The following is a 15687-nucleotide window of genomic DNA, read 5'->3' on the forward strand; positions in this document are numbered from 1 at the left end:
TGTTTTCTGTGAGCACATGGCTTGTGTTGTGTTTGTTTGGTGCCATGTGCTCTCTCCTGTCTATTGTCTTGCCCCGCCCATCTTGTTACCTCATTATTGTTTAAGTTGCTCCACCTGTGTCTCCCTCATTAGCCTCCTCGTTTAGTTTCCTATTTATTCTCCTGGTGTCTGTAATCCTGTGCTGATCCGTCGTTTTTCATTGAGTGTGTTATGTCTGCATGTAGTGCAGTTCCTAGCCTGCCTGTCTGTTTTTCCCCCTCGGGGTTGTTTTAGTTTGTTTTTGTTTCATTTTATTATTAAAAGAAAGAACCATTCATCCTGCACTTGAGTCCTCGCTTCATCTCTCCACACGTACCGTGACAGAATGCTTTTGGATTCTCAAGACATGTTTTTGTTTGTTTTTTGCAAAGTGAGCGGCATCACATATCGTTAAAACAACAATTACGATATTATCACAGACAATGAATATCACACACCCCTATTAGAGCCACATATTAAAATCAGCTCATGCACTGGAACTGGACATAGAGTGTGGGTTGGGCTGCAGTGCAATGTGATAACCTCATGTGCAGGGCAGGAGAGATCTTGCCTCAGCAGTTTTACTCTAGTATTGCGTGTTTTACCCACCCTGTCTGCTGGTGCTCTGGATGGACTGATGCTGAACATCTTAGACATGTCCTCTGAGTTTCTCTGCTGAGCCACGTCACACAGTTTGGCCGTGATGTCGATTCTCCTGCAGATGTCCATGTCCACCTTCATGGCTTTCTCATGAATCTTGGTGTCAAGGTCGGACATTTGCTGAACAAAGATTCAGGCAGTGTTAGAAAATGAAAAGAAAACTCTTTCTGTACAGATAATGAATTTATGATGCTTGAGAAACAACATTAACAGTTGCAGTGTCATTAGATTTGTGCTTAGTCAGGGTGGATTTTGTCTTCAAAGTTTGGTCTATGAACGTCAGTCATTTTTTAAAAAGCAATAGTCACTTTATTTTCACTCCTATGCAATTGTCCATGAATTGTCCATATTATGAACTATAGTATGCACTATACTATTATTCTATAACCAGTGACAATGACCTAATTTAAATATCAAGTATGGTCCAAACAATTAGTAAGTTAATCCATTAAAATATTAACTTATTTTGAAAAAAGTGTAATATAAAAAAAAATAATAAAAAAAAAAAAATCCCACACACCACTCAAACCTGCTTAGTAACTAAATAACTTTAAAGTACAAAAGGAATCCACAATATAAAAGCAAACAATCTGAACAAACGGATCAACATCTGAAAATACCCTAGTAACAATTATATTTAAATTATAATTACATTTTATTTGGAGTATCACTTTTGCACAATACACATTTCTTAATATTACACCTGATTTAATGTCACTGTAATGGCATATATATTATTGTTAATATTTAAAAAAATAAACACAATATTTTAATAAAAATGTAAAATAAATGTTGTATATCTGTTCAAATGAAAAATATTATTTTTAATTTACAATGAATGTTATTATTTTTAAATAAAACATTGAAAATAATAATTTAAAAATACATTTTAATATTTTAAAAATAAAAACAAATGTAAATATATTTTTAAATAAGTATAGCTCACTCTGTTAAAAATAAAAAATATTGATATACAAAAACAAATGTATTTATTTATTTTAAATAAGATCACTCAAAAAAAAAAAAACACGCTACATAAACAACTAATCGTTCAGCTTGGTTTTCTATACACTACACACGAATAAAAATGAAAATTCAAAAGAAAATACTATTGTCACCAACTAAATATTTTTTTTTAATTTCAGGAGTGAATTGAGTTGAAAAATTCAGTTTTTGCATACAACTGAACAGTGTTTAAACAGCATTAAGTGACAATTGCATTTAGCTGCAGTGTGCGAGTGGCCATATACTGTAGTTATGCAGATTCAAACTGAGAAACTCCGAGACATTCTCTTAACAATAACACACTATGCCACAGGATTACTCTAAATCATGATAATCTTCATGCTGAACATCAATTATAAGCTGCCAACAAGGACATCGACACATCAGTCATAAATCAATGCCACTGCACACAGATGCTTCGACCAACAAGTTAGTCTTGTGGTAAATCCACAGGCACGCAACAAACTTGAGCAGTTAATTTGACCTAAAGGCCTCATGGGAAACAATTGCTCTGACTCGTTTATTCTGTATGGAGAAGAGGAGGAGTCAAAAACATTGACTCTGTTTGTTGTTTCTTAATTAAAAACGCAACACATTTAGGGCAACATAAGGAAGTTTATTTCAATTCCACAGAATAAAAAAAAAGTAATTGGGACTTTCTCACAATTCTGCCTTTTCTTCCTCGTAACTTTGAGTTTATATCTCACAATTCAGACTAGTTTTCTCACATTTGAGGAAAAAGTCAGAATTTTGACTTCTATATCCTGCAATTCTGGGAAGAGAACTTGTATTCCGAGTTTATAACTTGCATTTGTGAGATTATAAACTTGCAATTCTGAGAAGAAAAGTCTTAATGTGAGATTATAAACTTGCAATTGTGATAAAAAAAAGTCATAATTCTGACTTTTTTCTCGCTATAGTGACTTTATATTCTATAATTCTTCTCAGAATTGCACATTTAAATCTCTTTTAAATCTCTCAAACGCAAGTTCTAAACTTGCAATAAGACTTTTTCTCAGAATTGCAAGAAAAAAAGTCTGAATTGTGAGATAAAAAGTCGTGATTACTGTTTGAAATTTTTTATTCCATGGCGAAAATAAGCTTTTATCGAAACAGATGCGCGTTAAACAAATCAGGGCAATTGTTTTTCTTTATTAAACTCAATGCTTTTACAGATCACGTCTTGCATTCTCTCTTACTTTCAGGTCCAGGATTTTCCTCCGGTTCTCTACAGCTTTAGAGCGGCGGCGTCCGCCAGCCTTTACAATAAATAGTGATTTCAGTTCACAGCTTTTATTGCTTCAAAACTATTTATGATTTTTACGGCACACAGTGACACTCGTGTGAATGACTGGCTGACAGATGAGGCAATTCGAAAGCAAAGATGAGTAAACATTAACCCGTAAATCCAGGTGACATCTGCATAAACGGTTTATTCATTCCTCACCATCCAGACCAGCCGGTACAAATCGAAGGCGTGTATGCGTGAGATAATGATATAATGACAATGAGACTCAAAACAGAGCTCTGTTTGTATGTGTATTGTCTTAGCTCTGTGTTTCTGCCGGAGGGGAAAAAAACCAAATAAGGCCGAGCGCGTTTCTCTGCTGTCAGGAAACAGAAGTCGTGGAAAATAACCAGTCACAGGGTTTGCTTTAGAATTAGGGATAGTTCACCCAAAAATCTAAATTTGCTGTTAATTTACTCACCCTGGTTCTTTCGGGCAGTTTGTTTCTGGTTCAGATAACCAATTCACCTGTTTGTTTACGTACTAATGCATATAAAGTATAAAAAGTGAATAAACTAGTCTTAAACAACTCCCCTTTTTATATAAACCATGAGAAACGATAAAAACTTTAAAGGGGTCATATGATGCTGCTAAAAAGAACATTATTTCCCTTCATTCAAGTGCTCGGTTCACACATGCATATTTCAGCAGCTCATCGGTCTGCGGTTTGAGTCGAACTGTTTCCTCAGTTCAGTGACTGTTAGAGGAACTGAAGCGCTGAAAGAGTCAGCAAAACCAGCATCTTATGATCATATATGTCGGTATTTCGGCTCATTTGAGTCGGAGTGACTGTCAAGCATCTGAAAGTGAGTTTTGATTGAGTAGGCCTAACTTGTAGATCTGTGCTGCTCCAGCCGCGAACCGTTTCATTCAGTCCGATTTAGTGAACTGATTCAACTAGTTCACCAAAAAGAACCGGTTCAAAAGAATGATTCATTCGGACATCACTCCGGACGGTTTGCCTGAGGCTCTATTACAGGTAATAATGTTGTAAATAATGTTCAGTTTCTTGCACAGACTGATCGTTTCACTTCATAAGACCTCAGTATACTGTCAGTAGCGACGGGTGTTAATTTTGTGTTCCTTGATATGCTTTTTTATTCTCAAAAACTGAATGAATGGATCAGCAAGGATTACGGATTCAGCTAAAAACCTTCTTTACTGTTCTACTGAAGAAGAAAAAAACACCTACATATTTGGTGGCCTGAGGTTAAGTAAAATAACAGCCTGTGTCTCTTTAAGCTATTTAAGACCTGATTAAAAATGCATTTATTTATTTCATTTATTTATGATTTAACGCCATGTCAGGAGCAATGGCTGTATTCATGGCAAAAACAATTCAACTGTGACCTGATTAAAAACTCAGATTCTTATCAAATCTGGTAAAAACATAATCCATCATCCCATAAATACTGTTTCTTGGACTGAAAACATGTTGTGATCTCATGATGTGATAAAACTAAACAATACTGATCTTCATAATGAATAAAAAAAAACAGATTTTGACTGTCTTCTCTGAAGAAAATGTCTCAAGTCTCTGTGATATTTTGGTCTCCAGATATGGAAATACTCACATCGCTCATGAGGCTCTTGAAGACCACCAGTTCAGCTTTCAGTCTTTCGACCTTCTCGTTCAACTCGTCCTGAATGGCTTCGGATTCGTTTACATTCTGAACACACCCAAACACAAATATAGGCAAACATGAGTACACAAAGCAACATAAGAATACATGAAATAGTCTGTATGTGATGACACTTTTAGCAGCAAAAGTAGTCAAAAGAAGACTTTTCTGCTCACCGAGACTACATTTATTTAGTCAAAAATACTGTAAAAACACTAATATTGTAAAAATAATATTTCATTTTAAAATAACTCTTTTCTATTTTAATATATTGTAACATTTAATTTATTCCTGTGATGCAAAGTTAAATTTTCAGCATCATTACTCTAGTCTTCAGTGTCACATGATCCTTCAGAAATCAGCCTAATATGTGATTTGCTGCTCAAGAAACATTTCTGATTATTATCAATGTTGTTGTGCTGCTTCATATTATAGTGGAAACTGATCATTTTCATTTCAGAATTATCTGATGAATAGAAATGTCTTAATAAAGCTTACAGACAGATCTTGATTTTAAACATGATGCCAGTGCAGCACAACAACCCAGCCTGAGCACAACACACACTCTCCAGTCTAATGAAATCCCCACAGCGGCGGCGCTGAAGGTTTTAGAGGAAATCCATACGACTCAAAAAGCAGGCTCTGAGCATGTTTGGGATCTCTGGGGACGCTTCTCTCCTCGGCGGTTTTGCTGACCCATAATCCAACACAAAGATGCAGCCGTTTATTGATTTTCCCGCTGCATCAGCAGAGGATGGATCTCACACCTGCAGCGCGTTTCTGAGGGAATGTGGGGAGTTTGAGACTGACATGGATGCGGCACTGGGCCATGCGGACATATTTAAACTCGGAAACTCCTAAATGCATTCCATTTACAGCCCTGTCCCAGATTGTTTGAGGTCTCACACACACACAGTAGTTTATATTTGCTCAGATCACATGTGGAAGAAGTTGCTCATCATGTATTTTAACATGATGGCATGCATACTCACACACATTATAGGGGTCATTTCAAGGAACACCAGATCTAATTTTATCATTTAAAATAAAGAAATTCAATGCAGTTGCTATGTGGTTGCTTATTATTTAAACTTTAACGTCTCTTGACTTTTGACTGCAGACTTGGATCAATCTGAGAGGAAACTGAGACATCGTTGAGATCTCTTCTAAGACTTTAAAGGAGAAACATAAGAACCAATACAGCAAAATTATTTGTCAAATTATATATATATATATATATATATACACTCTAAAAAATGCTGGGTTAAATACAATACAACCCACATATGGGTAAAATAGGGACAAACCCAGCAATTGGGTTGTTTTGACCCAGCAGTTGTATTTAACCCAGCATTTTTTAGAGTGTATCCTCATATGTTTTCTGACCATTATTATATTTATATTGTCCCAAATACTTTGGCCATGCATTCACTCAAAACTATTTTCTTGCCCCTGTATGTTTTCAAATATATTTTCTATTTTAATATATTTATATTTCCCAGAAATACATTTTCACAAATAGATTTTGCATTCAATCAAAATGTATTTTAAGACTGGAAATGTATTTGTATTTTCTTGCTCCTTGAAGTAAGTTTTCTAATATTTTTCTAATTTATTTTCTGGCCATTTTTATATATGTTTTATGTAAAGTTATAAAAAAATTTCAAAATACATTTAAAAAATACATTTTGCTATAACTCAAAATGAAATTTTACGATTGGAAAGTATGACGTATATATTTTCGAATATATTTTCTGTCCAGTTCATTTTAAAATGTATAATTTAATTTAATTTTCTATTTATTTTTTTTTATTTTTACATACAGATTTTTAGATCGGCCCTTTGAAGTATGATTTCTAATATATTTTAGCATTTAACCTAAAAAGAAAATTCTGTCATCATTTACTCACCCTCAAGTTGTTCCAAAGCTGTTTGAGTTTCTGTCTTCTGCTGAACACAAAAGAAGATATTTTGAAGAATGTGTGTAACCAAACAGTTGACGGTTGCCATTGACTTCCATGGTATTTATTTCCATACTATAGAAGTCAATGGGGACCCGAAACTGTTTGGTTACCAATATTCTTAAAAATACCTTTGTGTTCAACACATACAGGTTTGGAACAACATGAGGGTGAGTAAATGATGCCAGAACTTTCTCTTTAAGCTGTGCTGTTTACTACAACAATCATATATTCCACATATATTTTGACCAGAAAAATAATCTTATTTGTGTTTTGCATTTGTAGTTGGGCTACAAACATGTTAAATACGACGCTTTAACTGTATAATGTCAGTATTCCCCTGCATCATGATATCTGGATGTCATAGTTTTCAGCTACAAGGTTGTAAAGTGAGAAACCCACGTCATATAGATGACAAATGTAATTAGTATCACAGTGAGAAAGTCTAGACGGCTGGTGCGCATGTGAGCTCACCTCCTGCAGCGTCTGCACCATCAACTCCATCTGTTCTCTTCTCGACAGCTCCTCCTCCCATCTGCAACACACGGGACACACCTCTGATGAGTCTGACCATCACACTATGAGCCATTTTATATCATGGTAACAGTGCAGAATTATGTCATATTTTAACTACTTTCCTGTTATGGCAACAGTCTCAAATCCTGCTTTGGTGGAGAATCCAATGAATTAAATACTTAAACACAAATGAAAGCTACTTCATTCATCTTCATTCTTTCTGTATAGGCTGATAAGCTCAAACCACAAGATCAAATAATTCATAACAAATAAAAAGGTCTGACATCAGTGCAAAAACAGCAACCAGCAAAAAAATATATTTTTAAAGGGGTCATCATATGAAAAATTCACTTTTACATGTTGTTTGAACCGAAATGCACCTTGGCAGTGTGTACACAACCACCCAATATTACTAAAAATCCACCCAGTGCTTTTTTAAATCCCCATTTCTCAAATCAAGCCGTTCTCAGCTTCTTGTCTGTGTGACGTCACACAGACCCAGGCTCCTCCCACGATTGTTGATTGACACTGGTGTTTTACCTTAGACCCGCCCTGAGTGAGCTGTGAACAGTCTGCCATTGTTTCGACTTCGGAGCAAGGGTAGACAAGAATGACTCCTAAGCGATTGAGGTGTTCTGTTGTTGGATGTGATAATGAACATAGCAGTCGTCATTTACTCCCGACATCTGAGCCGCTGAAGACAGCCGTTTGATTTTGAAGGGAATGCGCCCCCCCGATCTACCTAAATGCATCTATGTTTGCGCGAATCATTCGTTATCCAGCCTCACCTACAGATGAAGTGAGTATAAGGTTTTTTTATGAATCTTTGCAAATCACCTTTCCTAATAGTTGTGCTAGTTAGCAAGTTCCGCAGCAAAATGCGGCTAAAGTTTACAGTCTCATGAGAATGGCTTGTCACCCCACGGAAGAGAGGGGCAGGGTGAGCAGAGCTCATTAATATTTAAAGGAACATGCACCGAAACTGGTCTGTTTTTGACAAGGTAAAAAGGGGGTTGTTTTACACTACCGTTGAAAAACCAAAGTATGTCATATCAGCTTGTGGAAAACCTCTTTAGTTCAACATATATTTACGTAAATACATATGTGCAATTTATACAATATATTTTGTGATCATATTGTGTTGAAGGCTCATCATATCTGTTCCTTCTCAGTCTCATTGATCATTCAGCTCAGGAATCCTCTGGTAAAGCCCCGGCTGTGCTCCTCTGGCGTCTGTGGTATGTGTGCCCACCGCAAGGTGTCTGGGACAGGGCAGATCTGTAACCCAATACTGTGCTCTGACTGAGAGTGGAAAACCAACACAACCAAACCAAAGAGTGGATTTGAAATGGGAATTGAAAGTTTTGTATGGGTCGGCAATATACCGGGCAATATTAACTGGTAGAAATTTGTCATCCAGTAGAGATTTTGAACTATCGTCTCCATCGTGGTTACACGCTCATGTGATGTTGCTGTGCTACGTGGCCCCAAAAACGTATCATTTGCACACATTTTTACGCGTTGCTGTTTAAAAACAAGTAATTTTAAGCCGCTGAAATGCAATCTGCAGTGAAAGCGAACTCATTTCGCTGTATGTGCGCGCACATGAAAATGGTGCTAATAGAGCACGGGAGTTTTGAACGTTATTTTTGCCGCTTTATAGGCCTTGAACGGTTAAATACACACACTTGTGTGTAAATTAAAATAAGGAAACAAGAAACCACAACCCAGACAAGCACTTCTGAAAGCACTAAAACCATTACTGTATATACAAGCATCATATATATATCTGCTACTTACAGGCTGCAAAGTATGACTGACAGCTGTAAAGAGGCAGTTAATCAAATGTGTAAACATAAATGCAGAACAGCGCTGTGCGCCAGAGGGAATCTTTCTACAGACAATCAAATCATTTCTGAAGCATCACTCTCTGTTGTTATGGCAACACTTGAGTTCACTACTAAAATAGCACATTGAGCAGATGAAGCGCTCGATCACATTTACTGCCGGCTCTGACCTGCTTCACCGTTATTACGGTGAGGTAAACAGTACACACTCGCTCCGCAGTGCTTCTGAATGAGACACAGGTCTATAAAGGATACAGAGCCATGTGATGTCAGCATACTAATTAGGGCACGTGAGAATCTCAAGTGAATGAACTGGAACCTGCCCTTGAGATAAACACACACACACACACACACACTCTCTCTCTTAAACGCACATCAAAGACACTTCAGCAAATCACATGCCATCACAAAACATTGCAGACCTTTGCTTTCCTGTTGCCAAAGAAACTGTGGAAGAAAATACACACTTAAACCAAGGAAACCTCTGAAAAATGAGCAAAACACACAGTGTTTGCCTCCTGAAAAGATCACAGACGTCCGGTGCTGCGTACTACCAAAACTACAGTCAATTACATTATACATACTGCCATCTATCTATCTATCTATCTATCCTCCATTCATTGTTCTATCATTCTAACCAACCATCCATCCATCTATCCATCTATCTGTCATTCTATCCATTGTCCTCTCATCCATCCATCATTTTATCTACTTACAGTCGTGGTCAGAATTGTTGGTACCCTTGGTAAATATGATCAAAAAAGGCTGTGAAAATAAATCTGCATTGTTTATCCATTTGAAAAATGGGGCGAAATCTCATTATGAAATAAATGTTGGCCACAATTAATGGTACCCTTTTATTCAATGCTTTTTGCATCATCCTTTTTCCAAGATAACATCTCTGAATCTTTGCCTATAATGCTTGATAACTTTGGAGAACACCTGACAAGAGATCAGAGACCATTCCTTCATCCAGAATCACTTTACCAGCTCCATGTTGGTGCTTCTCCTCTTCAGTTCACCACACTCATTTTCTATAGAGTTCAGCTCAGAGGACTGGAATGGCAATGACAGAATATTTGTTTTGTGCTTAGTGACCCATTTTTGTTTTGATTTTGATGTTTGTTTTTGGATCATTGTCCTGTTGTAAAATCCAACCTTGGCCAATTATAAGATTTCTAGCATGGACAGTCAGTTTTAAATTTTTTATCTGTTGGTATTTAATTAAACCCATGATGTATCTGAACAAGATGTCCAGGACTTACAGCAGAAATATAGGCCCACAACATTAAAGATACAGAACTATATTTCATTGTACACATGGGGTACTTTTTTACTCCTGTGTGCACCAAACCCATCTTGAGTGTTTGCTGCTAAAAAGCTCTTTTTTTGTTTTTGTTTGATCTGACCATAGAAATCAGTCCTGTTTGAAGTTCCAGCAGTGTCTGGCAAATGAATATGTTGGAGTTTGTTTTCGTTTAAGAGCATTTTCTTTTCTTGATTTTTTTCTTGAAACCCTCCCAAACAACTTGTGATGATGTAGGTGTTGTTTGAAATTTTTTTGAGGCTTTGCAAACCAAAGACTCAACTATTTTCTGCAGTTTTCCAGCTGTGATCCTTGGAGAGTCTTTGGCCACTCAAACTCTCCTCCTTGCCTTGCATAAGGACAATATAGACCCATAGGCAGATTTGTAATATTTTGTGTTGATTGAAAATTCTTAATTATTGCCCCATTGCTGGAAATGGGGATTTTCAATGCTTTAGCTATTTTCTTACAGCCGCTTTCTAATTTGTGAAGCTTAACAATCTTAGAAAAGTAGAATAGAAAATAGAAAAGTCATGAAAATAGAAAACAGAAAAGTCAAAAGTTCAATTATGAATGGAAATATACTTTAGAGATATTTTACTTGTAAGAATTTCTAAGGGTACCAATAACTGTGGCCATTGTGTATTAGAGAAAATTATTTATTTCACAATGTGACCCCTGCCCCCCTTTTATTTATTAATTTTTTTCACCTATCATTTCTCTCTAATTTTAAGAATAAATTATGGGTAGGGATTGGGTTAGGTCTATATTTTTGGACAGTAATGTTGATCCAGGAACATGTCTTACTTGGCAAAATCACGGCGACTGGTGGGGGTTGAGAAGAGACCCCTCCCCCCAAACATGATTGTAAAGCGCTCTGGCTGTACAGCAATATACAATAAAGCGCTATATAAATGCCTCATTCATTCATTCATTCATTCAATCAATCCATCCATCATCCTGTTAATCTATCATCTATTGTTCTATCCATCTATCCATCGCTTTATCCATCTATTCATCCATCCATTCATCCATCCATCCAACCATCCTTCATCCATCCATCCATCGCTTTATCCATCTATTCATCCATCCATCTATTGTAACCCAGTAACCTGCTAACCTTCCGTACAGTCAAATATGACTCTGCCGCTGGTCACTGTATTCTCTCTCTCTCTCTCTCTCTCTCTCTCTGTCTGTCTGTGTGTCTGGACCGATGCTGATTGAACGCTGTTCCTAAAGTGCTGGTGTGTGAATCACACTGCTGCTGCTGCTGCAGAGCTCCGCAGGTCACTGGAGTTCATCAGCTGCATCAGCCAATCACGGCACAGTGCATCACTTCCTGCTGGATGCAGGGTGGCGTTAGCAGTGATGCAGAGGACAGAAGGACACAATCTGATCACAGTGGACAGTCTGGACATATAGGGTAATGTCTTACTGTCATTAGAATACATAATTATGAATTCTTACTGTCATTAGAATTCATAATTAAGCTCATGAATATTTAAAAATATAGCATTTTCATGTTTCCACATAATAATTATGTTTAAAATATATGAGAAGACATGCAGATCAGATTTCAGATATATGATATGTATCAGTCTTCAGTGTACATTTCTATGAAGCTTTATTTTTTCCTCCACGGGCAGAAACTGCAGTGTTGCAACAGCAAATATAGTCCACCATCAAGAAATGTTTCTTGAGCAGCAAATCAGAATATCTGAATGATTTCTGAAGGATCATGTGACGCTGAAGACTGGAGTATAGATGTTGAAAATTCAGCTTTGATCCCAGGAATAAATTACATTTTAACATATATTCACATAGAAAACCCTTATTATGAATTGCAATAATATTTCACAATATTACTGTCTTTACTGTATTTTTGATCAAATTAATGCACCCGTTATTGAGCATAAGAAACGTCTTTTAAAAACATCTTACAGAATGGTAATGTGCATTTAAATAGTACAGTCTTTTGCTTCTGACCATGGACCAAAAACACAGCAGTAGCAAGAAGCAAATCATGGTTTTGGCAGGAGTTTATGTAAACTAAAGGCTATTTAAAAACACAATAGTTTCCTTCTCATTGGTAAAAGAGAATCACTTCACCTAAACCCACGTTTATCTCCAGAACAACTAGTGAGGTGTGATTTTAATCCAGTAAACACTGAACATAATCTCAGGAACTACAACAAGAGAACCAGTTCACTCCCAAACCCCATAAGGAGAGCTGGACCGGTTTTCTGTTTGTTTGAGAGGCTAACATAGACCTTACAAGGACAGATGGCAACAGATGAGAAAGTCACCACACAGATATCTGGCTACTGATGAGCACATGCTTTATAAATGAGTCCCATCATGCACTGCACAAATGATTCAGTGTCACAAAAATGTCTTGGTTAATCTCACTGCTCTCAGGCCTAAATTTAAGACTTATGTTTTTTAAATTAACATACAATTTCCATCCATTTGGATTACACCATTTTAACATAAACTAATAAACTTAACTGATAGCATATAGTGTTTTTGAGTTCATCAGTCACTGATTTATTACTTTGTTTATACTACAAATGAATATTAGACATACTGATGTGACCAAACTATATTTCCCATCATTCTCTATGGCAGCTCAAAAATGATAAAATACAGAGATAAAGCAGCAAATGTATTCATAATTTGCATCTTTTTCCCCTTTCTTTTGGCTCTGTAAACCTGGCAAGTGATAAGAAAGGTGGAAATGCAATTGCCAAAACAGTACTTTCACAGGGGCACTTACTTGTATTCAAATATGACAGAGGCATATGCTAATATCTTGAGAGGGGAAATGTTTATTGCCAGCTGTTTGCATCTACAGATGTCTCATGGCTATAAAAGCCATTTGTTAAGGGTCTTTCAGTTTTATAGCCCTTTACCAACTGGGATGGGAGCACATCATGTGCAGCTTAAACGCTTTAAAGAGAGCAACCTTTTCCCTGACATGTTCTTCTGTGACTCAAATTATTCTACTCATCTCAATTTATTCAAGTGTGTTTTGACCAGTGATCCATCTCAGCTGAAATACTGCTGCATGTGCAGAAATGAAAGTGCAAGTGATTGCAGGAAATCGGCGGTGTGTTTGTTTGTGAGTTCAGGGTCTGTATGATTAACCTGAGATTCACAGGACAGAACAGATCCTTCTGCGCTCATTCACAGCAGCCTAATCAAACTCACAAATCATTCGCATGCTGTGATTTATCACTAATAATCTTTCCCCGATGCGTTCATTGGTCCATTGGTGACAGCCTCCGATGTCTTCACCATGTGTGTTTATAGCATGTTGTGAGCAAATATTTCACACTGATCATACTGTCCTCCAGAAGAGAGTGGACCTATAAAATCTGTTTGATTTTTTAACGCATTCCGTGTTTTCCGTTTCAAGATTTTATGGATATGGATTCCATTTTAATGGTTTTGAAATTTTAATAATCAAAAAGGATTTAATAAATTTAATTAATAGAATTGTAACAATTTAATAATTTCTTACATTTTTAAATATAATAATGCCCTGTGAAATAAATTTTATTTTTTCAGAACTTCTGTGTTTTACATTTTAATATTTCTGGATTTCATTTTAATGGTTTACTTAAATTGTAATAACCAAAATTGATTCAATCAATTTAATTCATACATCTTTATCAATTAAATAATTTATTAAATTTTTAACAATAATAGTGCCCAAGGAAATGTGTATGTATTTATTTATTTAAATTCTGTGTTTTCCATTTAAATTTTTCTGGATTAAATTTTAGTTAAATTGTAATAATCAAAAAGGATGTCTGATTAATTGAATTCTTAAAACTTGTAAAAAATGTAATACATTTTTAACAATAATAATGCCCTTTGAAGTGTGCTCCATTATTCAGACATGCTCAGTTTTAATATTTCTGGATTCTGTGTTTTATTATGTAATACAGATTTATTATCAAAATCTAATGAATGCATTAAAACAAACTATTTCATCTTTTAAAATTGAATCAAAAGAAACAATTCCTTTAATTTTTTGTTCTGCACAACAGAGGTTTATTGTTTAAATTAAAACACCAACAAAAATGTGTAATATTGTGTGATATTCCTTTAAAAATAATGTTTTAATAAGCTGTATTACCATTATTTTTATTATTACTTTAAGAAGCACATTCTACTGTACAATAGTAATATATATCTATCATAATTTCATCAAGTTAAACCATACTTTTATTTTAAAGGGTTGTAAAGACTGAGTTTCTGTTGCTCAATTTGAAGCTCATACCAGCAAACAACTCTTACTTCTATGGCAGAAATAGTCAAACTTTCTTTCTTGCATGGAAGACTTAAGAATTCATTTAAGTCTGAGTTACGTGCCAAAGTTTAATACTCAGGATTAAAGGGTTTAACAAACAACACGATCGATTGTAATTGTGCAGCTTGCCTTAACAAGCACCATGATTATTTGCGTAAGACCTGTTAAAAAAGTTATGACCACAAGAGCAGGTCGAGGCAGAAAGCAGAAACCTCAAAAATCATCTGGCTGTGACAAACATCTTCCTTGAAATGCTTCCAAATAATAATTGCAAGTTATTAAAAAGGGAAATTCAGTTGCAAAACCAAGGAACACTTACATAACTGTGCAGAATACAAATCAGTTTGCAGTTCATTCAACTTTTCATTGTAATGGGGAAAAAATCAGATTAAGGAAAATACAGTAGATTCATTTTCACTTGAACTAACTAGTGCTGAAACGATCATGTTTATTGTCGAATAGCAACTTGATATAATTTGATCTAATGTAAGTGCATGCAATAACACGGTTTGACCAGTGTGGCACTGTAGAGCAAGACTGTAATTCAGCGCTCCCGCATACAATCCATTAGAAGAAGACACGCTTAAGAGACGTGCAAACGAAGCCGAGCAAGTTAAAAAAAACTGTACTGTAGAAATTGGGTACGTTTTACAAAACTACATACAAAAAATATACTCAAGAAGTTATTTTCTGTTCTTCTTTTAGGAGTAAAAAGCAGTACGGTATAAGCAGTGCTTTATTGTTTGCAAACATCCCAACACTGCGAGAGCGACGTTTAGATGAATATGGAAATATGTGCTGCGCGCTTTCCTCTCAATAACAAAATAAACACACAACAAAAATTACAACAATGAGAAAACAGCAGTTAAGAAAGCATCCAATCATAGCAATGTGGATTTTTGCACCAGTTCTGCAATCAGCACTCCAGTCACGTCACGTTTACTTGTTGGACAGCAACGAATTACTTAGTAACGCGTTACTGTAACTTGATTACTATTTTAGTAACGGAGTAATTTAACGCGTTATAATTTTCAAAATAGTAATTAGAGTATAGTTACAAGCCGAGGTCTCTATACGTTACTGCCGCGTTACATTGCTGACAGAATGCAGTGTTTTATAATCTAGAGATTGTAAAAAGGATGTAGC

At 35.8% G+C, this 15687-nt stretch overlaps 1 protein-coding gene across 1 annotated transcript in view; it reads right to left on the minus strand.

The window, feature by feature from the left end:
• The window catches only part of LOC107706544 (intermediate filament family orphan 2-like), a 59443-nt gene that overhangs the window by 11710 nt on the left and 32046 nt on the right, over positions 1-15687 (minus strand). Inside the window, exons 2-4 of the mRNA XM_016510290.1 lie at positions 7029-7089; positions 4546-4641; positions 628-798 (exon numbers count right to left, since the gene is read on the minus strand). Of these exons, the coding sequence (XP_016365776.1) occupies positions 628-798; positions 4546-4641; positions 7029-7089 (328 nt within the window). The remainder of the gene's footprint in view (positions 1-627; positions 799-4545; positions 4642-7028; positions 7090-15687) is intronic.

The sequence above is a fragment of the Sinocyclocheilus rhinocerous genome, unplaced genomic scaffold, assembly GCF_001515625.1.
Source record: "Sinocyclocheilus rhinocerous isolate Xijiao unplaced genomic scaffold, SAMN03320098_v1.1 scaffold3097, whole genome shotgun sequence".
NCBI classification, from domain to species: Eukaryota; Metazoa; Chordata; class Actinopteri; order Cypriniformes; family Cyprinidae; genus Sinocyclocheilus; species Sinocyclocheilus rhinocerous.